Source organism: Megalopta genalis, chromosome 8, assembly GCF_051020955.1.
Source record: "Megalopta genalis isolate 19385.01 chromosome 8, iyMegGena1_principal, whole genome shotgun sequence".
NCBI classification, from domain to species: domain Eukaryota; kingdom Metazoa; phylum Arthropoda; class Insecta; order Hymenoptera; family Halictidae; genus Megalopta; species Megalopta genalis.
The window spans coordinates 19,023,158-19,046,640 of record NC_135020.1 but is presented as its reverse complement, the minus strand read 5'-3'; the positions used below and the strand labels follow the sequence as shown (position 1 = coordinate 19,046,640).

Genomic DNA, 23,483 nt, shown 5'->3' with positions numbered 1-23,483 from the left:
CAGATTGAAGACATATAAACTGCATATTCAGTTGTGTTCATTTGTAAATGATTTTAACCAAAATTATATTTGTAGTGTTTTACATCACTTTACAATGGTTCCAAATGAAGAATTGAAAAATAAAATAGATTCCATATATACAGCATGTGCCACCTCTATTAATGCAAATTCGATACGAGATCAGGATAAACTATTAAACCATGTATGGAGCATAACAAAACATTCATTACAAGAACATCTATTAAGTTACAATCCAGATATTATAATTACATTTACTCTTAAATTTTATTTACATTACAATAAAACACTGCGCCATACTCATAATATATGTGAATGGAAACGACGGCGGAAACGTCGCTTTGCTAAAGAGTGTTATAATAATTTATTAAAAATTTATATTCCTGAAAAGTCTAAAGAAATTTTGCAAGCAGTAGTTAATACGATTTATGAAGAGAAGCTCTGGGAATTTGAAACTGATTGCTTTGAGGTACTATGTACTTTGTTAGAAAGTGGTGTTAGTGGAGCGCTAATGTTCCATATAATATGGGATAAAATTGAAAATCCAAATATAAATCCAGAAAACACAAGAAGAATTATAAGAATATTGTATGAATTGTTGGATGTATATGATTGGCCAGATTCTTATGACACCATATTAGTCATTGAAAGAATCCTAAATCTTTTTTACATAAGTGTAACTGATACAAAATTAAATAACCATATTACTCCATATGCAACGTTAAAGAAGGGCCTAGAAGTATGCATTATAAACATGGTAAAACACGTGTGCAATGATCACCTTTTAATTATAGTGCAACATATGTGCTCATGGGCTGTTGAGCCAGGAATGACTGATGAAATTATTTTAGAATTTGGAAGCACACTTGAATATACAGCTTATATGCATGAAGTTGCATTATATGAGAAGACTTTGACTCCTAAAGTGTTTCCATTACTCATGGATATGATAGCATCAAAAAGCAAAATAATAAGCTTACTAGGTAATAGAGTAATACAATATTTAATTGATAGAAAAGAAAACAAAATGAATTTCGATACACCAAAAATATTTTTTGAAAACAATCAATTCGATTTGACAATAGGAGAGTGTCTTAAAGAAGATAAATTGTTCTGCAAGCTTCATAGGGAGATTTTACACGATAGTATTTTAAAAAGTATTATAAACCATTGCTCGTCACGTATGAATTTAGAAACAACATACTGCACAATTTGTTTGTTCGTAATAGAAATTCCATGTGGATTTACAGCAGCTGCTATAGTCTGCCTTATAATGAATCTTCAAGACATGACTTTAAGAAAAGGAAAACATCAAGCTGGAGTATCTTATCACCTGCATGCCATAATAATCGCAATTATGTCTCTTTTATGTTGGGTTCATAAAGCCAAAGTATTTTATGAGTATGTAAACAAAATTATGTTAGAGAGAGCACAATGGGCTCCACATTTAAATCCACCTATTCAATCTCAATATAATTTTGCAGCACATCATATACTTTGGGATAAGCCAGATTTATTTTTTGTAGATTGGGAGGCTCGTTATGGTCTATGGAAATGTTTCAGACTACGTGAAACCGATGATTACACGAATGAACTATGAATATTAGTTATACATTTTAATAATGTAGCAGCTTTCAGTTATTAATAAATCAAATTACACCTTTAAGTAATATATTAGATAGAAATTTTTATACATTTAGCGTAATTACAATTAAAATGGTTAATCACGATTAATTATGGTAGTTTATCGTTACTTGGATTCATCATATAGTTATAGTTACTATTATATTAGTTATTTTGTTGTTACATAAATAATTGCAATATATTTTCATTGCTCTATTGCTTACATTAAAAGAAATTTAATCAAGTTTTTATTAGAAACTAATAATTAATGATTAGTAATTGATAAGTAGTATATTTTAAATCAGTGATTTTTTAATCTATGATTGATATTTATAATCAATAATTGATGATTATGTAATTATTCAATCAATTAAATTAATTATAACTTTTTACGATTTACTCTTTTTAATTGTAATCATATTAATTAATTAATTACATTACAAAATAGTATTGATGAATGATTTTAATTCTGAACTAATTGATTGATGTGCACAATTTAACATTATTACCAATTTTTTTATTCTATGATAAAATATATTTTCAATATGAAACTTATTAATAAAGTTTCATAATTTTTTATATTTATAAGATTGCAATTGCTGGTTGAAATGTTGGAATACATAAATCAACATAAATGAGTTACTTTTCGCAGCAAGATGGCAGTTTCAATATTTATCATATCTATTTTATAATTTGACGTATCGCACAGAAATGATACTTGTCAATAATGTCATACCACTGATATAAAAAATATTTCCGTTTGTTCTATAATATTCAGTAAAAAAATGATGTCAGTGAAATAAAAATTTGAACATACATAAATAAATAGCACGACAATTACCTACATACATATATCTCGAATAATTCATATGTTCGTCCATCTTATGCCACTCTAAACACTTTTTGATTCGTGAAATATTTGTTTTGTAAACTATAAATTGCAATTTTAGAAATTGACATGAATTGTCTAGAAATAGTTGAAATGATTCTATATATTTATTTAAAAATTGAAAAGAGAATAGCATCAATGAAATTAAAGTGACTTTTTCTTGTCTATGCGGATTGCAATTATTAAAATCATATTGTTTACATAACGAACGAGCTGAACATTCGGTGAATTATTTTCGTCAGATCGTCGAATTGCGTTTCAATAAAGGTTAACTTTTTAAATGAATTCTAATGTTTGTTGTTCTTATACCGCATATCAGTGCATCTTGTTATGGTGACAGTAATTCCTTCATTCTTAAGGCTATTACATTTTATGAAGCACCTAATTCTGTGATTGTTGTTTCACCTTATAACCACAGAATTATGTGGTAAACACTAGTGTTTAATTGAAGTGCATGTAAAGAGGCGTCACTAACATACATGGTATTATTTAGGATAAGATCTAATATATTAATATGTTGATTTCAATCATTTAAGTAAACAAAGTAAACAATTTCATTTTGTAGTAAGAATGTCTGGAGAACAGTTTTCATTAGTTTGGAATAGCTTTCCAAGAAACTTATCCTCTGGATTGTATACATTATTAACGGATGAACAGCTAGTTGATGTAACATTGGCTGCAGAAGGTCAAATATTACGTGCGCATAAGTTAATACTATCAGTTTGTAGTACATATTTCAGAGAGCTTTTTAAGGTATATTGTAATTTATTTTATTTTGGTATTACCTGTAGCAAAACAATAAAATTTTTTTAACACTCTAGGGAAATTCCTGCAAGCATCCAATTGTGATTTTAAAAGATGTCAATTATCGTGATTTGTCTGCAATGCTTCACTTCATGTACCAAGGTGAAGTAAACATTAAACAAGAAGACATAGCAAGTTTTTTGAAAGTAGCAGAAACTTTGCAGATAAAAGGTTTAACCACAGAATCTGACGAGGTATGTTTGCAAGGATCTGATAGATAATTGTACAAAATACAAAATTATTTCTTACACTTTTTAGAAGTTCGAAGACAGTCTTTCGAAAAGTGCAGACCAATTGGATCACTTATTTAATATGGAAAAGAAGAGCATTAATTCTGATGCATCGGATTCAAATGCATCTACTTTTGACAAACCAAAAGAAACAGTACAAAAGGATAAAACTTGTGAGAAACAAAATACTTCATCGAAAGATGAATTACACAATAAGGAGTTCATAGAGAACAATATTACAACCAATGATACATTTTGTCAGCAAGATTGTGCTTCTGACTTAGCTTATAATCAGCAAGACATGCATATGCCTCCAAATAATAGTTGCAGTAGTATAGAGATACAAAGAAATGAAGAGGAACCATTAGACTGTACAGCTGACACTAGTTACACAGAACCATCTAAACAAGAACCATTAGATTATACACTCGATATTGATCCAGAAACAGTATATAGGACATATTCTAATGAACCATTTTTCAAACCTGAAGACAATTTGCATAGGAAAGGTATCAGTTCTGTGCACTGTATTTATATAAGTAATAAGTATTAAGAGACTTCATATAATCAATACGTTTATGATTGTATTAATTGCTGGAGAAAGGTACTGAATGAATATATGCTTTATTACTTAGCATCTCAAATCTACATTTTACTGTTTTACATAATTATATTATCTTTGATGGTAGATAGTGTTAGAATCAAATGCAATAGAAATAAATATTTTTGTTTTACAGATTTTGTACCAGATATGCAGTTAGTTCCGTACGATCAGAATTCACAAACTCAATCATTTGGTATGCTTTTTGGAATCACAATTTCTGACATTCATTAACCTAATTTTTTTATGTATGTTTTAACTAATTTAAATAACATAACATGAATAAATACAAAAGTTTCTCAATGAATATAAACAAAAATCAACAAATTTTACCTGGAGTGTTACTATTATATTAGGAAACAATTATTATTAGATATTTTATTATCTAATATGCATAACTAAATATATTCAATTGAATTGAATTTTTATACAAAAATTCAATACATTAAGTTGCAGCTTGTTAAATAAAAACTGTAATAAATATTCATTGAGTTACTTAATGTAAGACAAAGTTGGGCATTTTTATATGATTATTGCTTATGATTAAAAAGAATAATTGTCTAAAATCACAACGCCTGTTTCTTTTTAATACAAATGAGATTGGAAATCTATTTCATTTATGCCTTTATCATAATTATCAGTTTTACTAATATAAAACAGCGAACATAATTGCAATAGAAGTACATTGATTAATTATATAGAATCGATACTAATTTTCTTTATTTTTTGAGAAATTTTATCAATGTCCAATAAAGACAAAAATTTTACCAATATTTTTTAAGCATTTTTTTATATCGAATTTAAAAAAATAAAAAATACTGTAAATATATACAATTTATCTATTTTTGTAACAAAATTCCACTACTTGATAGTTCTATACTCAAATATGTGCTTTACATCGAATGTGAATGGTAATTAGGTACTTCAATTGTAATTGTTACATTATATTGTGTTAACATAATTGTAACATTCTCCGAATTATAATTTAACATTAATTACTAATTGCAGTTAATTGCATTAAATTTTTTATTCTACCGTTGAGTAAAGAATATAATATTAATATTAAAAGTAACACATATTGCCCAACTTTCTTGTGCAACTAATATTCTGGTATCCATGCATGCATCGGAATTAATTCATATCTTTTTTATAATTAGGTGTGGGTAACATGACCGGTCTTCAGAATGAGTTCGCCTATGAGTCAGGTTGCCACAGTAAAGGTCGCCGAACAGTGAAAGGTATTTCGAATAATACTTTACCATTGGAGACAACATTGCGTGTTGTGTCTGAGCTGGGTCCAACGCTAAGAATGGACAGGGGCAAAGTAATTCGAATGTACTCGTGTCCATGGTGTCTCCGGCATTTCACCCGTAAAGAGAATCTCAAACTTCATGTCCGTTACATTCACGGGCCGCTCGAAAGTCTGACGTGTAAACTTTGTGGTAATAAATACAAAAACAGCAACAGCCTGCGTGTACATTCGTATCTTTATCATAACGCCAAACGAGACAAACCTAACAAGTCACTCGAAGATGGCGGAGTATGAGAATAAAGTGAAAGAAAACTGAGGAAAAGAGAGATGACATTAATGTTTGTAAGGAACATTTCATTATGTTATATATGAGAAAAATATAGTAATACATAAAATTGCGATACAATGTAATGCTATGACACATTAGCACTGTTTTATCGTGTGCTCTAGCTACTTTGTAATAGTAGCAAAGACGATTTCGAGAATTATTTAATGCTTCTTGTTTGCAGAATGTGCGATTTCAAGGATTCTGAGAATTTAGCGAATGTATTAGCCTCATTATTATTTAGAATTTACATTAGACTGTACGAGCAATGACATATTTTATATTATAGCAGGTTACATCTTTTGTAAGAGTGTAAATATATACATGTATATTGATACAGAATTTTGTAAATATACATTTTTAATAAAATATAACGATCGACCGAAATTTATTTCTGTCTTTTAATTAACAATTGTTTATTAATTAGTTTTCATCTAAATGTCAATACTATTCTTAAAATAATGTAACATTTTACTTTTAGCTGGTATATATAACCGTGTATTGCATAAATATTTAATTAATTTATATTAATATTTACTAATATTTTAATACTATATCGTCCACCAAGTTTTAACTTCTCCTTATAACGTTTGTCGCATCACTTCCTGTTTATCTAATGTTCAACATTGTTATCTATTACTTTATTATATTGTAAAAATATAGTTAGTCACGTTACAGTTAGAGCGTACTCTGAAATAACATCAAAAGTACGTTCATCCTAGAATTAGAAAATAATATAATTTTTTGTTAAACAAATGTTTCGAAGGAATTAGAAAAATTAAATACTTACACGAGTTATAAATACAATAGATAATTATAGATTTATTATAATTGCTTGTGCAATGTTTTTCCTGTGAATATAAAATAAATAATACTGTTTGTTAAATAATTAACATGACGCTCATTTCGTAAATTAATTAAAATCAAATTTTTTTCTGCTTTAAAGTGAATCAAATTTCAGCTAATGGAAAAATATAAATTAGGACCGATAATGTTTCAATTCACTTACACGCACTTAATATTTTATCCATGAAAATACGTGTTTCAACAAATTTTTTATAACAAAATTTCTGTGGTCTTGTTTTCACTATTCAGTATATAGTAGATGTATGTAAAAGTATGAAAGTCACAATAGTAACGAGATGTAACATGACTTTCGAACAAATACTGTTACATCGACATCTCGGAACACTCAGATGTCATGTTATCATCTGTTCTTTTTCTTTTCTTGTTAAATGGAGAGGAGGTGGAAAGATTCATGGTACGATGACAGAATCCCGGTAGTGACAATTTGTTCCAACTTAGAGTTCATACGCTGCTTTAATTAAACATTTAATTCTGCTGCGATCTCCGATTGAACAATACATTTGAAATACCGCCAGGGAATGGGAACAGATGTATCAACAATAATTTTCTTATACTTTCCTGAAATATGACCCGGGATCATAATAGCGTTAACCCTTATATATATATAATATAAGGGTTATAATAATATATTTATATTAATTTTATAATAATAATATACATAATAATTATATATATTATATATATAATTATTATTATAAAATTAATATAAATATATTATGATAACCATGAATACCATGAATATATATTATTATATAATATATATTATATAGTATTATATATTATTATAATATAATATAATATAACTCTTATATATTTCTCGGTACAACAGGTCCTATGATAATACTACATCCAATTTTTCAACTCCACAGTTTAATGAAGAAAACAAAGATTTTACGGTGTCTCTGGAAATAGAAAATTGACGAATTTCACACTAAGGGTTACTTCCGTATAAGGGTTAAAAAAATATGAAAATTTGAGTGGGTCAAAAAAGACCCCAAGAACATAGCAAGATCAATAGAAACCTGTTTATAATCAATTAACGCCGCTTCGAAACGGCTTCAACGAATTCGATTAGTTCAAAGCCGCCGAGTATTTATCGCGACACTATATTTTCCTATGAATCCGACGTGAAATCATTAATAACAATGGTAGATATTTAAAAATATATAATAAAATTCACGTTCAACTTGAAAATTCGTTAACCCGGACCAAAGGCCGACCAGAGATCCAACGATTATTATTTATGTGTCAGTCGCCTATAATTAAACCGCGATTGGATTCAGTAAGTTGGTTGACGATAAATCATCATTGGATTCTCCGTCGAATTTCACAAATCCCGGAGGATTTTGTCGAGGGACATCGGGGGAAAGGGGTACAGGCAAGAGAGAAGAACGGTGCCACTGACACGATGTGTCGATATATCAATGTTAGCGTCTGGCTGGCCTTCTGCAATGGGTCGGGGGTCAGCTCCCCGCGACATAATCATTCTTCGCGCGCGAGTCAGTGCATCGCGGAATCTCGAACACGCGACTACAGTTTACAGAAATTCTTGATCAGTCGTCCGAGCAATTTTCGCGGCGATTGTTCCGGCACAAGTGTAAAGAAGATTTTACTCCAGGATTGTTTGAGAACATCGCCGGAGAACATGACCGCCTTCAATCTCATGGATATTTTCGGCATTTCGCTATTGTTCCACTTAGGCGTTAGTTTGGTGCTGTTGTTCCTTGTGGTACCAGTGTTCCTTCTCATTTATCCAGGTAATCGCTGTTGTTGAATGTTCTTACGATGCAAATTATATACTGGTCGAATGCTTCAAAAATATTGGTAAGTGCATAGCTGCTGGAAACTTTGTAGAATGTTATATACTAACTTCGTGCAGATTTTTCTACCGTTGTTGTTAACGTGTTAGCTACTGAATTAGGAGCCGGAGTAGTTATGGTTTGTAATAGCATCGATGCAATCGTTTAATTCATTTATTAGATTGTGTTAATCAATAATTAGTCACTACTAAGTAATACGTTTAATTACGAAACAGGAGCTAAATATTTATTTTCTCTTTTAATGGTTGCAAAAAGTTAAAGGCGATAATATTTTTAAATTCTTCTAACGTTTGTACTACTTGATTCCTAGTATGTACTTGTCATGAAATGATATGTACACGAAATCGCTAGTGTATTAATTAGAGGAGGTTGCTGAATTCCGTAAATAAATTCGTCATTATTTATTATAACCTACATATATATATATATATATATGTGCAATCTAACATTTCTGCGATACTTATTGTTACAATTATCTTTATCGTTACATAACAATATGTAATTTTGTTCCGCCTAAATTGAATTAACAAATCAATTGTATTCAAACAAAAGATTTCCGTGGGTGTGGCGGTTTTTCGAGGAAAATTCCGGTTTAGGATTTTCTATGCACAATACAAAATGATACGACCTTAAATAATTTTACAACTGATTATTACAAATCGAACAAAAAAATATTAACTTGTCTTATGTATTATATTACATTTTCACTGGTTTAATTATTTGTTGGAGATCGACACCTTGTTAGGGCGTAACAAGATTAAATAACAAATCATATACGTTTTCATAAAAATGCTAAATCTAGTCTTGCCTTTTCTTTTCATTGCAGGACGGCAAAAATATGTTAGTCTAAGGCAGCAAAAATCTAAATTCGCCTCTGAATTTATGTATTATTTTTTTTCAAAAGTATATCATACATTTTCCCGAGGACTTTCGCAGTTATTTTGAGGACCCATAAAATATCAGATTAATTTATAACTGCTGTCTTGTGTTTGTGGTCTTGTGTGATGTGGTTTTAAAGTGGCTTGTCTTATACCTAAGTCTAATCGTAAAAGTACTTTGTTTATTAATATTGCGTATTTGAACGCAGAATCTTGTACTGCCGAAATTGTTAGAAATGATAGATTGCAGATTTTTGTATTGGCATTCAAAGATAAGATAACCAATTGTAATTCAAGATATGATTTGCCTTATCAATGATATTAATTCAGACAATCCATACGATCGATTTAAAACTTAATTATTTGTACATTCGTACAATTGTAATATTTTGCAAAATTTCTAATTTTAGTCATTGTAGTCATTATTGATATTATACTTAAATAGATAATACATCGTATGATATTCATCCGAGTACCCAATTTCAGCTATGTTTATAGTATAATATCTGCGTTCATTTAATTAGTTCGTCTTCCGAGAATCTCGCGCAACAGCTAACAATAAGTTCATTTGAATAATTGAGTCTTTCAAATAGAATGAAAACTAAATAGCGAATTTGCAGTAGGATAGAAAAATTAATAACAGTATTCATTTAAATCGTTTTATATTGTATTCATGGGAACGTTCTATATAAATAGCAGAGAATTTAATCAATCATTTTTTGTTAAACACAATTCGATTAGTTAATATTAATCGTCTCACGTGAATGGCGGGAAATGACTTGTATAACGTCAGTTGATTTGTTTGTATGTATGTATAACATATGTATATGTTATATATATATATATATAATACAATTTTATATGTATATGTCACGTCTGGTTCAGATACTGTCTAATAAGATAAAAGACATAAACTGAAATATGATATAGATAGTTTGTCTCTGACTAAAGTCACAACAAAAATGTTATGTGCGTCGAAAAACTTGAATGGTTTTAAATTATCACTATATAGGTCGAGGGTTGTTCAATAAAGCTAGTTAATCTAATTTATTTTCTGTCGATGTTTTTTGTGTTTCATTGAACGCACCGAAGCGCTGTCATGGTCAAAAATGTGCTGGATACGTTTCGTGAAATGGAAGTACCCGAACGTGATCGTCGAGGAGGAGAACAGCATCGAAATAATCTTGGACCATTTTCGTAATTACGTAGGTTTTAAATATTGCGATCGAGCTATACAGATTAGCGACGTTAAGGTGACGATGTTATGTAACTTGTAAACTTGTTCACAAATTTAGGGCATTTATACTTTGCTGATTCAAGGCCGCTCTGTCGCGGAAGGAATTCGAGGACATTTAGTGCACTTGACATCGTCCAGAAGGTACCTACGTATGAGCTTGTCGACGAGATGGGGTCTTTACGTGTGGAAGGACCAGAAGGCTTTCTCGGTGGACAACCATTTGTTAAATTCGCCGTCCTCTTTCAGAGGTCATCCTATCACAGAAACCAACATCCAGGTGGGTCTGAAATGTCGTCATTTTTCAATACAACGTTTACCGATTGCAGTACACATTTAAAAAATAGTTTTCGCGTTGCAAGACCAAATAAAGAAGCTTTCTTGTCTAACAAAACGCAAATGTTACAAGAGTTTACAGCGGAAAATTTAGAATATATGTTTACTAGCAATAGCAAAGCTAATATTTATTTATTTCGGAAGCTATTTGTCGATCTGTATAGATCTTTTTCTGCGTTTCAAACCGGTAGGTTCGATCTATTATACGTTAGAATCTATCTTTATTAAAAAAAATGATTTTCTGTGTTGCTTAGATATTCATTTCACGGTGAAGAACATTTATGTGGTTTGCTATTAATCGAATTGATGATAGCTAATTACATATGCATTTTTATGAATCGCGATTATACAGGGTGTCCCAAAATTATGGTACTTCCGGCAAATTAGAGATTCCTGAGGTTATTCGAAGTAACTTTTTCCTTTACAAAAATGTTCTCCGAGGCATCGTTAATGAATTATTAACGAAAAACACTCGCTAATGAGAGGCGAGCTCGACTGACACGAGACAGCCCAGCCAACGAGCGCACGAAGCTCAGTTCCGCCCATTGGCTCGGTCGCCTAGCGCCAAGCGAGCTCGTCCCTCATTGGTCATTGCTTTTTGTTAATAACTCGTAAACGAAGCTGCGGATTGCATTTTCGCTAAGGAAAAAGTTGCTTCAAATCACCTCAGGAACTTCTCATTTCCCGGAAATACCATAATTTTGGGACACCCTGTATATCCGTTATAATCGCTAATATCTAATCATCATTTCGAAATTAAGAGAAGCGTATCTTTTAATTATTAGTAACAAGTTGATCAATTACAGGATTACGTGAGTTTTCTCACGTCGAAATTCTTCCCATTTAGGCAATCACCGTGGCAAGTACACGTGATAAATTGTACCCTCGATGGGGAGGAGTGCCAAATCTGTCTGGTGAGGGCACACCATCTAGTGCTACGACAAGAGCATCTAGTTCTAGCAGACTTTCTACCATTGCAATACTCTAACGAAGTTTGGACGTGTCAAGAGCCAGAATCACCGTTCACGAATCTCTACGTTCAACCCTCCGCTTTACCAAAGCTCTATCAGAAGCTCACAGATAGCTTCACCAATTACTGGAACGAGTTTCTATATAATAATGATCCGATCGAGCGACCAGAGATTCTGAAAAAACAGATCGGCACATTTCAGTGTACCAAAATCGCCGTGATCGTTTTCGTTTCCTTCCTGAAGGAAGTGATAAGGTACAGAACATGATTTCATCGATTTAAAAAGTAATTAATAGATCATTAATTAATTATAATATAATATAATTATAATATGATTATAATTAATAGATCATTCTATTTTGAATTATTGATATTCTCTCTCATTGAATCACGTGAAAAATCGTTCGTTTTCAAACATAATTAATTATTGTAGATAAATTTTCATTGCATACTGTGTTTTTATATTTAAACGTTTTCTTTCAATATTTCATAGTTTTGTTTCTGTAAATACAATATTTACTAATGAATTCTCGGTTATCGATCTTTGATCGGACAATCGGTTTTAGGTAAAACATTAATTATTTCTTCCGTGCTATAGACTGTACCAGAAAGGAGAAATGTACAGGATTTTCGATATTTTCTCGATCCTCCAGAAAGAAGCATACAAGAGAAACTTCGGACTCATAGCTATCTGTCGTGCGCTGTTAAAGTCACTGAATCCCGTGGACGCTCTGTTCGACGGGGTTCTTTCATTCTGGCGCTTGACAGTGACCGTGGCATTGAAAATGCCGGTATTATTGCTCAAGGAACTGAGAGCACTAAGGTCTCGTCACAAACATTATTACCCGGGCACGTTAACCGCCATACTGTGGTACTATATTCCGTTGGTGTTCGAAGCCACCATGGAAACGTTCTCTATACTTTCGATCGCGATCAAAGCACCAAAACTGATCCTAGAACAGTTGTTTCTGACACATCCTGAAGCCAATCGTTTGCAGACCACCTCCCCATGTGGCAGGAAAGTGGTAGCATGGTCGGAGGAGATAGAGCTTGATGTTCTTCAAAAGATTTCGGATATGACCGGAGCTACCGAGGCTGAAATTTTGTTAACTGCTACCGTCGACGCTCTGAAACAATATTTTAAACAATCCCACGTTGTGATACCGGACCGTGTGCTCGCCACTGGAAAATTTGTTAAACAACGATCGGTATTCATGCAGAATCACGAGGCCAGGGGTATTCTGTGTCTTGCATTACCTACGAGGACGCCGTTGCTCGACGATGACCTGGTTGAAATTTTGCAGGTTGGTTTAGTAGAATATTAGTAAGAGACAGCAGAGAACAGCCGAGAGAAATTTTATTGCAGAATGATTTTCACGGTTGCATTATAAAATCATTACATCGTTATGAAAGTTTAACGATTCGGATTCTGTGGTCTGAAATTTTGTCAATTAAGACAAAATAGTCTCAAATTATGTGCTTGAAAGTACAGGAAGCCTCAAAAATATCTCGCAATCCGGAAATAGTGAGTTCCTGAGGTTATTTTAGTAAACTTTTTCCTTAGCGGAAATGCAATCCGCGGGTTATTATTAATTTTTAGTTTTATATTTATTTATATTAATTTATATGTATATATATATATTAATTTATATTAATTTATTATTATTATATTACGAGTTATTAACTCATTGGCCCAGCCAATGAGCGCGCGAATCACAGTCCCTCATTGGCTCGGCCGCCACGCGCCAGCTGACCTCGCCTCTCATTGGTTACTGTTTTTTCGTAAACAACGCCGCGGATTGCATTTTCGCTAAGGAAAAAGCTACTTCAAATGACTTCAGGATATTTCCGGATTGCGAGACATTTTTGGGACACCTCGTATTTTAGTAAACTTCTGCGGAATTTTCTGGACAATTCTAACGAGATATTTGCAAACAATTTTCTTATAGAGATTGTTAAGATTCATCGGTCAATGCATATTTATTCGAAGAAACAAGAGCATAGGACTTTGAGGCGCCCACTCGCAAGCAAATTAATATCAGAACGCATTCCTCTTGAAATTATTCAGCTTTGATCTGCATCATTTGTCGCTAAGGATAATAATAATTGCATTTACAGGAGGTTCAGAGGAACGTAAGAGAAGTGAGATCGGAACAGTCTGCGATATATGCCATTACAGCAGCTGAAATTTCTAGTGGACTGATTACCTCTTGTTTACCTTCCCTTTTACTGAAAGTCGTGTTAAATCAATTGACGAGAAGGTATTCCCTGTCTTTGACGCATGTAGACGGAGATTTACACGTGCAAGGTGTCGATGCTGTAATGTATTGGAGACCGCCACGAGGCAACTGCAGTAAGTGTAATAATTTCACTGATCATTGGTTGTGCATTGTTATCCAGAAGCATTAGAACATTTTAATCATTTTTTAGATATCTACTAGATTTTCGAAATTGTTTGTTTTTTCTCTATTTATTCTTTTCAATAAGAATTCTAAGGCGATTCTAAGGCGATTCTTTTGTTTTGAACGAAATGATAAATTCGACCACCGAAATCACGCCTCAATACGTCCGTATTTTCTGATAGATATTTTGTAGCCTTTCTGCTTTGTGAAACATGCAATAACGTATCTATCGGCACATGCGATGAGAGAACCGCATAAATTTTCTATAAAAAATAACTAAAAACTGTCTTATTTTCACTCAGTTACGGAAATTGTCCACCTTAATGCCCCGCCAAATACGTATTCGTCGTTTGCCTTAGATATTTTTCTATCTGGAATTTTGTTACACAATTTAATAAAACGTCAACATGTTATTATTATGTTTAGATATGTCGATCACTCTACACAGGTATGGAAAAGCTGTGCGAATGGGGGTGATGGGGGACGCGTTGATCGGTCCAGAGCACTGCGTAATTACGAGGACATTTCCGAAAAGCGTGAATAAACTTGCCAGTGTGGTCGGAGTTTCCACTACTACGTAGTTTCTTGAACAAATTTTATGAATAACGATTTCTACACTGACAGTCGAAGTCAACCGTTTTCCAGTGAGGATTTCCTCAAATATTAAAAATACTTTTTTTTTAAATAAATTGGGTTATATTATATACAATCTTATATACTGTATCAAAAAGATAAAATGTGTTGACCAATACGGTGACAGTCGTTTTTAACCTTTTAGGTACGGCTGAATTCTGCGCGAGGCTATTTCTCTGGACGGCAGAGTCTGATACTGTATATACAGGGGTGTCCCAAAAATGTCTCGCAATCCGAAAGTGGCGGGTTCCTCAGGCCATTTGAAGCAACTTTTTCCTTTACAAAAATTTTTTCCGAGGCACCGTTAACGAGTTATTCACGAAAAACAGTGACCAATGAGAGGCGAGCTCAGCTGGCGCGAGGCGATCGAGCCAAAGAGCGGAACTGGGCTTCGCGCGCTGGTTAGCTTCAAATGATCCGAGGAACCCGCCGTTTCCGGACTGCGAGACATTTTTGGGATACCCTGTAGGCTGTTGTAAATCGATGTGAAGACAAAAGAAGTGTGAAGCAATGCATATGAAGACGATTATTTGATTCAAACGATGAGCGAGTGAGCTACTAGAGCAAGCCACTATAGTGGCGCGTCGTCCAGAGAGATGACATCCGCGAAAGCCACTATAGTGGCGCGTCGTGCCTAAAAGGTTAAAGGATTGTTTAAAAAGAAAGCATTTCGTTCACAACAACTTGATGTACCTACTTTTGTGATCTAGAGCAGAGCTTTCAACAGGCCTCGCGGGTAGCAAGGGCAAAGTCACGGACTAAGGGCAAAACTACAGGCAAGCGTCTTAGCGAGGTGGAGACGTGAGAAAAGAAAGAGCGAAATGTTTACGTTTTCATGCCACTCTTACTCTCTCACTCGCACGCAATCTCGACGTAACGTACAGCCACATAACGTGTCGTTTCTGGTGGAGAGTCCAATGAAACCATGAGTGGGGGGGGGGGCGGTCACCGTTGCCATCCAAGCACGCCGATCGGTGTTTGCCCTGGGCTAAAAATCGCTGTCCTTACGGGCAAGCTGTTGAGTTGCTCTGATCTAGAGTGATCACGCTGATTGCTCAATACTCAAATACATGAGTTTTTGAAACATATAATAGAATAGTTATTAATTACTATTTAAAAATGTAATCAATTTATGCTGTGTTATTATATAATTGTGGCTTCTAGCGCGTTAAGTATGCAACTTACAAACCAAAAGAGTATTGCAACTAACAACTAACATACTAAATTTCCAAAAATTGTTGATTATTTGAATCTGTAAGAAAATAATATATTTGTAATGTTAGAAAATATGGATAAATTGAAAACTGGGACATACAAAAATTTATGGGGGAAGGTGAAATATATGTTAGACTGTACGGTTTTATATATACGCAGTGTGTGTATATATTTATATAAATATATACATTCGAATGTATTTATACAGGCATTTTAACAATTTCTTCTTCTCGCAACAATACGTAACGCGTAATACAAAGATTGGTAAATTCACATTATTGTTCATTATAAGCTAGTTAATGTTTCACGTACTAAATACTTCGAAGTTACAGTTGTATGAGTATAATTGATTATCATTTCGTAATTCATTGTTTCCATGTTCGCCGGACATGTATTTGTTAATCGATATTCAAATTGAAATAAGTTAATCCTGCAACAATACATTGTTTTATTGGACTGAAATAGTATCACATCGAGATTATTAGAAAAGTTTTGCAAAAATTGTCTAAAATATTTTTAGGTGTGTAGATTACTAAAAGCTAGGTCACGGCTACAAAGTTCGGGTGAGTTACCGGTGTCGAAAAGACAGAAAAAATTATTTCCTAGAAATGTAATTTGAACATCGATTGAACACTTGTATGAAAAATTGAACGCTATTGTGACAAACTGTTCGCTGTCGTTGACTAGTTCATATTTGGAAGCATGTTACATACCCTTCGTTATACAATAGAGAGTACTTCCATGTATATATAAATATTACTCGTATAATACAACCATTTCTACATATAATATGTAATATATTTTTCATAAAATAATGTATGCGAAAGCATATTCGCATAAATCAGAGTTGGACAATATTTAATGCAATTAACAATTAACGATTGCAATTGAAATATTTGATTATCAATTACAATTAACTAGTACATACATAGATAATCGCAATTCATTAAGGTAGGTATACACAGTCAATATAGCTGTCAATTGGATTATATTACATATTGGATAACTAATTAAAATTCTTTTTTTCCGTGAAAGAAACTTCTGAGTACCCAACTATCGAATATACATTACTTTTACAAGTAAAAATGTTTGCATACCAGCATTCCGTATTACTACCATTTAAATATTAATCGAAATAATGAGTGTAACGAAAATAATTCTATTCCACGAGCATACGCAATAGTAGAATTTCAATATGCTTTCGTCATTTTCGGATCGACACTCGAAAAGATTTCAATTCAAAATAAATTTACAATCGATTAATCATAAACTTGTACACTTAATCAAAAAGTTGAAACCGGCTGCGTTAACAGGTTCGATCATTTTTGTGACCTCGATCTGTAGTATCATTGACCTCCAGTGTGTTTTACTAACTGTAGTTAAGGGCTAAACATCGAGAATTAAAATAGAGTTTGGGGATTTTAGTTTCTTCAAACGAAGATGGGCATATTAAAATATAGCAATTTCTTCCGTAAAGCGATTATAAAAATATTGTACGAATTCTGTTGCTCGCTGTCTGTAATTTATACATGTACATAATAACGTTTCAGCGTTGAATAGAAAGTAATTTGTAATAAGTCCAGCAATTATTTTTCGACAATGAAAAGTAACAAAATTATATCAAATATGTATATAACATACGATCATTATTCGAGTAGATGGGTGAGAAGAAGAAATGAACGTGACATTACACAATTTCACTATTAATTCTCCTTGCATATTCTAAGGAAGTTTTTAAAAATCTACTTCATTGAGTCAATTATAATATAATGGTCGACGAATGATTAATTCATTCTGCCGTTGTTACTAGACTGCGGATTTTTTGCATTTATGACAATAATAACGACTAGGTATTTATGAAATCATAACGTTGCATAATAATCCGTAATCTATTTATTACAAATACTATGAGAAACAAACTTTTTCAAAATAAGGTTGCAATAAACCTGCTAGAAAATGTACTTTTCTCTAAAATGACGGGCATTTTGATCGAGTTCTTGGGAAATTGTTAAACCGGCGAATACAAAAATATTAACGAAAATAAAGAAATATTCTGAGATATTAGCAGACTTTCTATCGTTCTTCATTTACCGATTACAGTGTACAGTGTACACGACGTAATATTAAGCTCCACAACCCTGGAATGTATTACTACCTTCTAATTAATATAATTGCACGTTCACACATCACCTTGAATGCTCGTTACATAGGCGTGCACAGATTAATGTAGTATTAATACCAAAATTTTCCTAATTTCCTTCTAAAAATGGATACAAAATCACAGTTGGGACGTTTCGTTATAACAGTATAGGCATCTAACAGCGTCATTGCACTGTTCCGAGTAATTTTAATTCTTTGACTCGTCGCTGGACTTTATAAGGCAAATGTTTATATCTGCGCCAAAGGACCGTATGCAAAAAGAAAAAGAAGGAGAAAGGAATCTTCGATAACTTTGTTTTCCATTGTTTCGCGTTTTATGTATATCGCAATAAGCAAAAATCGGAAAGAACTTTTCTAAGCACTAATTTTCAAATGGTCTGTGCATGAGTTACGTATATTTAAATGTTTAAATCCTATTTCTTCATGTAACTACTATTTTAAAGTAATGTTATATCGCACCATTCTGTACCAGTTAAAGAAATAATGATGTTGATTAATTATCGAAATCTATTCTCATTAGCTCCGACTACATTAAACTCGCGAGCTTTCGTTTGTATGTTTTCGTTCGTGAAAAAAATTTGTATTTATTAATCATTGTTTGGGTGATCTACAATTTCGTAGCGACAATGCGCGCCAATTCGGATGGATTCGGTGCTTTCTAGTTCCGGGTACATAAATAACCGAGCGTTATCAACCACCGATATCTGGCATTGTGATGTCCGATAATGAGTACAAAGTATACTGCACAGCATGGCGATTTAGGACACGTATGCGGTCGGATAAGCAGCTGCTTGGGAAACAGAGATGAGCGGAAAGTGAAAGATAGATAAGGTAATGCGTCGGTTCGCGTATGAAACCTCGTTTTCGTGTAATATAAATTTTTAACTCACGTAAACTATTTCCATTATACTATTTTCAGTAGCTTCTAATTGAAACGTGTCTAGCACTGTTTATGTTTCTCTTGCTTTTTCCTGTTTTTTTTTCTCGAAGTATATAGAGTTTTGCTTCCGACGTTGAATTATATTCTTCTTAACAACAGCTTAATATTTGATAGTAAATATACATATACTACGGTATAACTTTAATTAATTCGATTAAATTTCTTACTGCGGCGATGCCAATTATCAATGATATTTAATTAGTTATCTTTACTGCGCCGTAATATAAAGAAGCAAGCTGAACAAAATGGTCAAGTACGTACCGGTCGTCTAAATAGTACTCCATAAATGAATTTGTTATTAATTAATTTACATGAACAACCGCGTCTATTTATTATATTGAAAACTAATGTTCCACCCATCTCTCAGCACAATTGTTACATATGACTAGATAAAAAATAATATAAAAAGATCCTTCGTAATAACAAAAACGAAGTATAACAAATTGTTCTAATAATATTTGAGTGAGTGTTGTGTTCTTCGATTTCAAAAATTAATCCGTTTAATATTTTACTGACTCATAAAGGCAGAAATTTCAATCTTTTGTTGTAGAATTTTTTTAAACTAAAATATTACGATGCATACCACAAATATATAACATAGCTACTGTTAAACTAATATTTCTTAATGGATCAAAAAATGTCTCATTTCATACTTGCTTTATTGTACTCGTTCTCAGTACAATACTGTCAGTTCTGTGACCCCACCGTTCTAATTTCCACAATAACGCAATTCCAATAAAGTAAGAACTTTCTCTGTGTTGAACCAAAAACACAATCAACTATGGTTTATCACATTTGAACTAATCCTACGGTATTAATATATAGTATTTATATACACGGTAAAACATTTTATAAATGTCATTATATTTGACTGCGGATTTTTATGCATTTGCAAATTGCGATGATGCTATTTTATATTTTTTATTTTAATAGATATTTAAATCCAAAAAGTTATATTATATTGAACTGCAGTTTTTCAAATATGCTTATGAAATTTTTATATTACGCGAAGATGGAAATAACCCGACGTCTAATCATCACCGTTAAGTACTCTTCAAAAGGCAATCATAAGAATTAAGCAACATTTAATAAAAGAATCTGCATTGAACGAACTGTAAATGTTTCATATTCATCCTATTTTCGATTTTATGTTATACTTTGCATCACTGTCTACGAAGTTAAAAAGACTGTTGTATAATAAGAGATCAATCAACAATTTCATTGGCTACTTCTACGATGTTAACATCTAAGCAATCAAATGACTTAACCCTCCCTGAGATTTGCATTAACCATATTGGTTTCGCGATTGTATTATATTTTATTTGGTCACAACATAGATAGGTTATTTTTGTTTTCTTAAAATGTGGCTCCTTTATTGGTTAAAATTAGCCTTTTCATTGGGAAAACTTCAAGTTTCTTGTCGATCTTTTTGTTGATCAAAGTTACGCGCATATACAATAAATCGTAATTAAATTCTTTGAATCAGAAAACATTTATTCACGTTTCAATCTAAACATGACATAATTGAATTATATTTTATATATTTTTTGTTTCATATATTTGCAATTTGACAAATATATAAACTTTTGCAATTGATCATGAAATAAAAATGTAACGTCGAAATAAATATCTACTTTCGTGTTGAATCATAAATCATTCATGGCAATGATGGAAAAAATTCGACGAGTAATATTTAACAAGAAAGAAACATCTATACCACTAGCAACAAAAGTAACATTGATAACAATAATGACTAATAATTAACAATGATCCATAAAACTGTTCATAATTTTCATGACGACAATATACTCCTCATTAAGAATGCCAACAATTGTAAAAACAACGATCTCAACAATTTTAATACATGAATTTCAATTATCATGCTTTTAATATCTGATACTTAAAATAATCATTCCTTTCCCGTCACAATCAATATCCTAGTTTGTGTGACACGCAGTTGTAAAATTGACTGTAACTCTGTCAATACGTTGAATTTTGCATCGAAACATTGAGAATATATTTGCCAAATTCATGCTGAAAAATTCGATTTTTTTTCTCGATCGATTACATGATTTGCTCCTTTTCAATTATATCTCTATTCATTTACTTGTGATAGTGAAGGTCGCACGAAAGTCATGAGATTATGAGTTTTTGAAGTCATCTTCTTTTTTGCTATTACCAATATAAAAATATTATGGTCCCATTAACAAAAACATTAATATCCTAAAATCTCAGAAGACGCAATATATGCCCTTTCATATCGAATCATAATTTTTAAAACTTGGGTCAAACAATTCGAACTTTTTTTTTGAGATGTTAGAAGGATTGGTTTACTAGACAATGTGTAATCAAATATTTTGAAAAAATTACCATTTTATTCGAATGAAAAATAAAAATTTTTAAATTACATTTTCCAATTTTTCTATCTGAGCTTATAATAAAAATTTGAACAATGCGTTTGGTAGATTATTAACGTTGTCATGAAGTACAGTTAAAGATAGCGAAATCATAACTTTTCACTTTTTCACAATTTTCATAACATTGTTAATAATTGATCGAAATCTACAAACAGCATATATATTTTTAATTTTTTTTTATATGCTCAGATATAAGAAAATTGGAAGACGTGACTTTCAACATTGTTTTCCGTTAGTTCGATGAACTGCAATTTTTAAAAATTTTGTTTCTGCATTATTTAGCAAATTAGTCCTGTCATCTTCAAAAAATTTAATCTGTTTGCTCCAACTTACAAAATAGTTTTTTGTTTTAGAGGGCATTCAAATACTTTCGTAATGCACTGTATCTACAGAAAAATCATTACAACACATTTCAAGCGTATAAATAATAAATTTGATTAATATACCTATAAATGTTTCTAATTATCACTAATTGTGTCGTCACAATAAACGACTTGTTATTAAAAAGATTCGCTAAACTAGATTTAACCCCTCACCTGCAAACTGGGCTGTTTTCGATTCTGTTTTTATTTTTATAGTTACTCCAATATACGAAAATGTTAAAAAAAAAGAGAGACTTCGTTTTTTAACATAAATAAATTATATAAACAAATACAGGAAGAAAACTATTATGATAAATATCGCACATAGTTCTATAATTATTGTACGCAATAAAGATAATTTATTGTTATCAGTTAACATGAACAAACAACATTAAAACACTTCAAATTATTATGACTTTAGTTCGATTTTGTAATGAAAAGTTTTCCGACCTAAAAGTTTATATAGCATTCATTTGTAAATCTTCAAATCATTTCTCACTGTTTAGATTTTTTAGAATAAATGGATGATATTCTAGGAACATATGAAAGAGTATTCAAGAATTTTTGGGAATTCTTTAAAACATAAAAACATACTAGTAACCCAGTATGCAGGCGTCGGTGAAAACAGAGTTGTAGACGGAGGATTAATCAGGCGAATCCCTCGGTTGCTTAAATGTTAACATTGTTAGGGTACTGCTAGTAGTCAATCTATGCTAAACAGTCTTTCTCACGTTCCATTTCAATTGGACCTTTGCCCCAGATTTTTCGGTTCTTCGTGTAGGGTATTAGCCCTACCAGAAGCCCAGAGACGATGATCCCACCACCGGCCATGTGGAAAGACATATCCCATGAATCCGTCACATCGAATATCCAACCAGCCAGTGGCGGGCCAAGAAGATTCCCTATACCTTGACAAAGCAGGCTAAGCCCGTAAGCGGTTGTAAATCTCTCCAAAGGTATCAATTCCACGAGTATCACCGGAGTGAAGCTAAAGCTACTCGCGAAGAATAGGCCGAACGCTGCCGAGGTGACCATCAACAGGTTGTAGTAAGGAGTTAGTATTGACATTAGGGTTGTCGCTATACCGCAGGCAACCAGACACCAGGTGTACGTCTTGCTAACGTTCATCCAAGGTTGATCTCCAGCCCAGCCGAGACCAATCTGCAAACACAGTGCCAGGTTCACGTTACAATGGAGATTCGTTAAACACTCATGAATTATGACCATCATCCACTAACAGAAAGTAACTGGAGCGAGCTAATTGCAGCTAAACGCTCGCGAGTTGCGTGTAATTCGGTGAAATTAGTTTGATCGGATTAACCTTCGTGAAACGTTGTTGACAAATAGGAGCAGACATTTTGTAACACCGTCTATCAGATTTTGATATCGTTCGCGTTCTGATAATGAAAAAGTGATTCGCAATAGAGTTTCAATAAATTATTTACAATTTCTTTCATATCCAAACGACTTTAATCATTTTCTGTGTTCGAACCATAGAAGCTATACG

At 32.3% G+C, this 23,483-nt stretch overlaps 4 protein-coding genes and 1 long non-coding RNA gene across 16 annotated transcripts in view; 3 read left to right on the top strand and 2 right to left on the bottom strand.

Annotated features, from left to right (window-relative positions):
- The first annotated feature begins 94 nt into the window (after positions 1-94).
- Positions 95-1,684, top strand: LOC117217664 (uncharacterized). Of its 6 annotated transcripts, none has more exons than XM_033465442.2 (2): positions 95-1,001; positions 1,269-1,684. In XM_033465442.2, the coding sequence occupies exons 1-2, from the start codon at positions 95-97 to the stop codon at positions 1,616-1,618; spliced, it is 1,257 nt and encodes a 418-aa protein (XP_033321333.2). In that variant the 3' UTR covers positions 1,619-1,684. The 6 variants fall into 6 exon arrangements, with proteins under 6 accessions (XP_033321333.2, XP_033321332.2, XP_033321328.2 ...); XM_033465441.2 differs by having other exon boundaries at positions 1,248-1,684; XM_033465437.2 differs by having other exon boundaries at positions 95-1,175.
- Positions 1,685-2,246: 562 nt separating this feature from the next.
- On the top strand, positions 2,247-6,129 carry LOC117217698 (uncharacterized). 4 transcript variants are annotated; one of them, XM_033465492.2, is made up of 7 exons: positions 2,270-3,012; positions 3,096-3,283; positions 3,352-3,528; positions 3,593-4,073; positions 4,302-4,361; positions 5,323-5,759; positions 5,927-6,129. In XM_033465492.2, the coding sequence occupies exons 2-6, from the start codon at positions 3,101-3,103 to the stop codon at positions 5,709-5,711; spliced, it is 1,290 nt and encodes a 429-aa protein (XP_033321383.2). In that variant the 5' UTR covers positions 2,270-3,012; positions 3,096-3,100; the 3' UTR covers positions 5,712-5,759; positions 5,927-6,129. The 4 variants fall into 4 exon arrangements, with proteins under 4 accessions (XP_033321384.2, XP_033321383.2, XP_033321382.2 ...); XM_033465493.2 differs by having other exon boundaries at positions 2,247-3,012; positions 3,596-4,073; positions 5,323-6,129; XM_033465491.2 differs by having other exon boundaries at positions 2,272-2,797; positions 5,323-6,129.
- LOC143259899 (uncharacterized) lies at positions 5,954-6,957 on the bottom strand. The gene is made up of 3 exons (XR_013033943.1): positions 6,752-6,957; positions 6,533-6,593; positions 5,954-6,460 (listed from the first exon to the last, which is right to left on the bottom strand). It is a non-coding gene; the product is annotated as an uncharacterized LOC143259899 (long non-coding RNA).
- A 1,066-nt stretch (positions 6,958-8,023) lies between these two features.
- LOC117217699 (uncharacterized) lies at positions 8,024-18,166 on the top strand. Of its 3 annotated transcripts, XR_013034025.1 has the most exons (8): positions 8,024-8,366; positions 10,400-10,512; positions 10,603-10,821; positions 11,684-12,102; positions 12,446-13,151; positions 13,966-14,200; positions 14,676-14,893; positions 15,028-18,166. XR_013034025.1 is itself a non-coding variant. In XM_033465494.2 (7 exons), exons 1-7 carry the CDS (start codon positions 8,255-8,257, stop codon positions 14,828-14,830), a joined length of 1,959 nt encoding a protein of 652 aa, XP_033321385.2. In that variant the 5' UTR covers positions 8,024-8,254; the 3' UTR covers positions 14,831-18,166. The 3 variants fall into 3 exon arrangements, 2 of the variants coding, with proteins under 2 accessions (XP_033321385.2, XP_033321387.2); XM_033465494.2 differs by having other exon boundaries at positions 14,676-18,166; XM_033465496.2 differs by having other exon boundaries at positions 8,030-8,366; positions 10,628-10,821; positions 14,676-18,166.
- Positions 16,241-23,483, bottom strand: part of LOC117217655 (monocarboxylate transporter 9) — a 27,785-nt gene continuing 20,542 nt past the window's right edge. For both annotated transcript variants that reach the window (XM_033465426.2, XM_033465427.2), the window contains one exon: positions 16,241-23,137. In XM_033465426.2, coding sequence (XP_033321317.2) covers positions 22,685-23,137 — 453 coding nt within the window. In that variant the 3' untranslated portion in view covers positions 16,241-22,684. The remainder of the gene's footprint in view (positions 23,138-23,483) is intronic.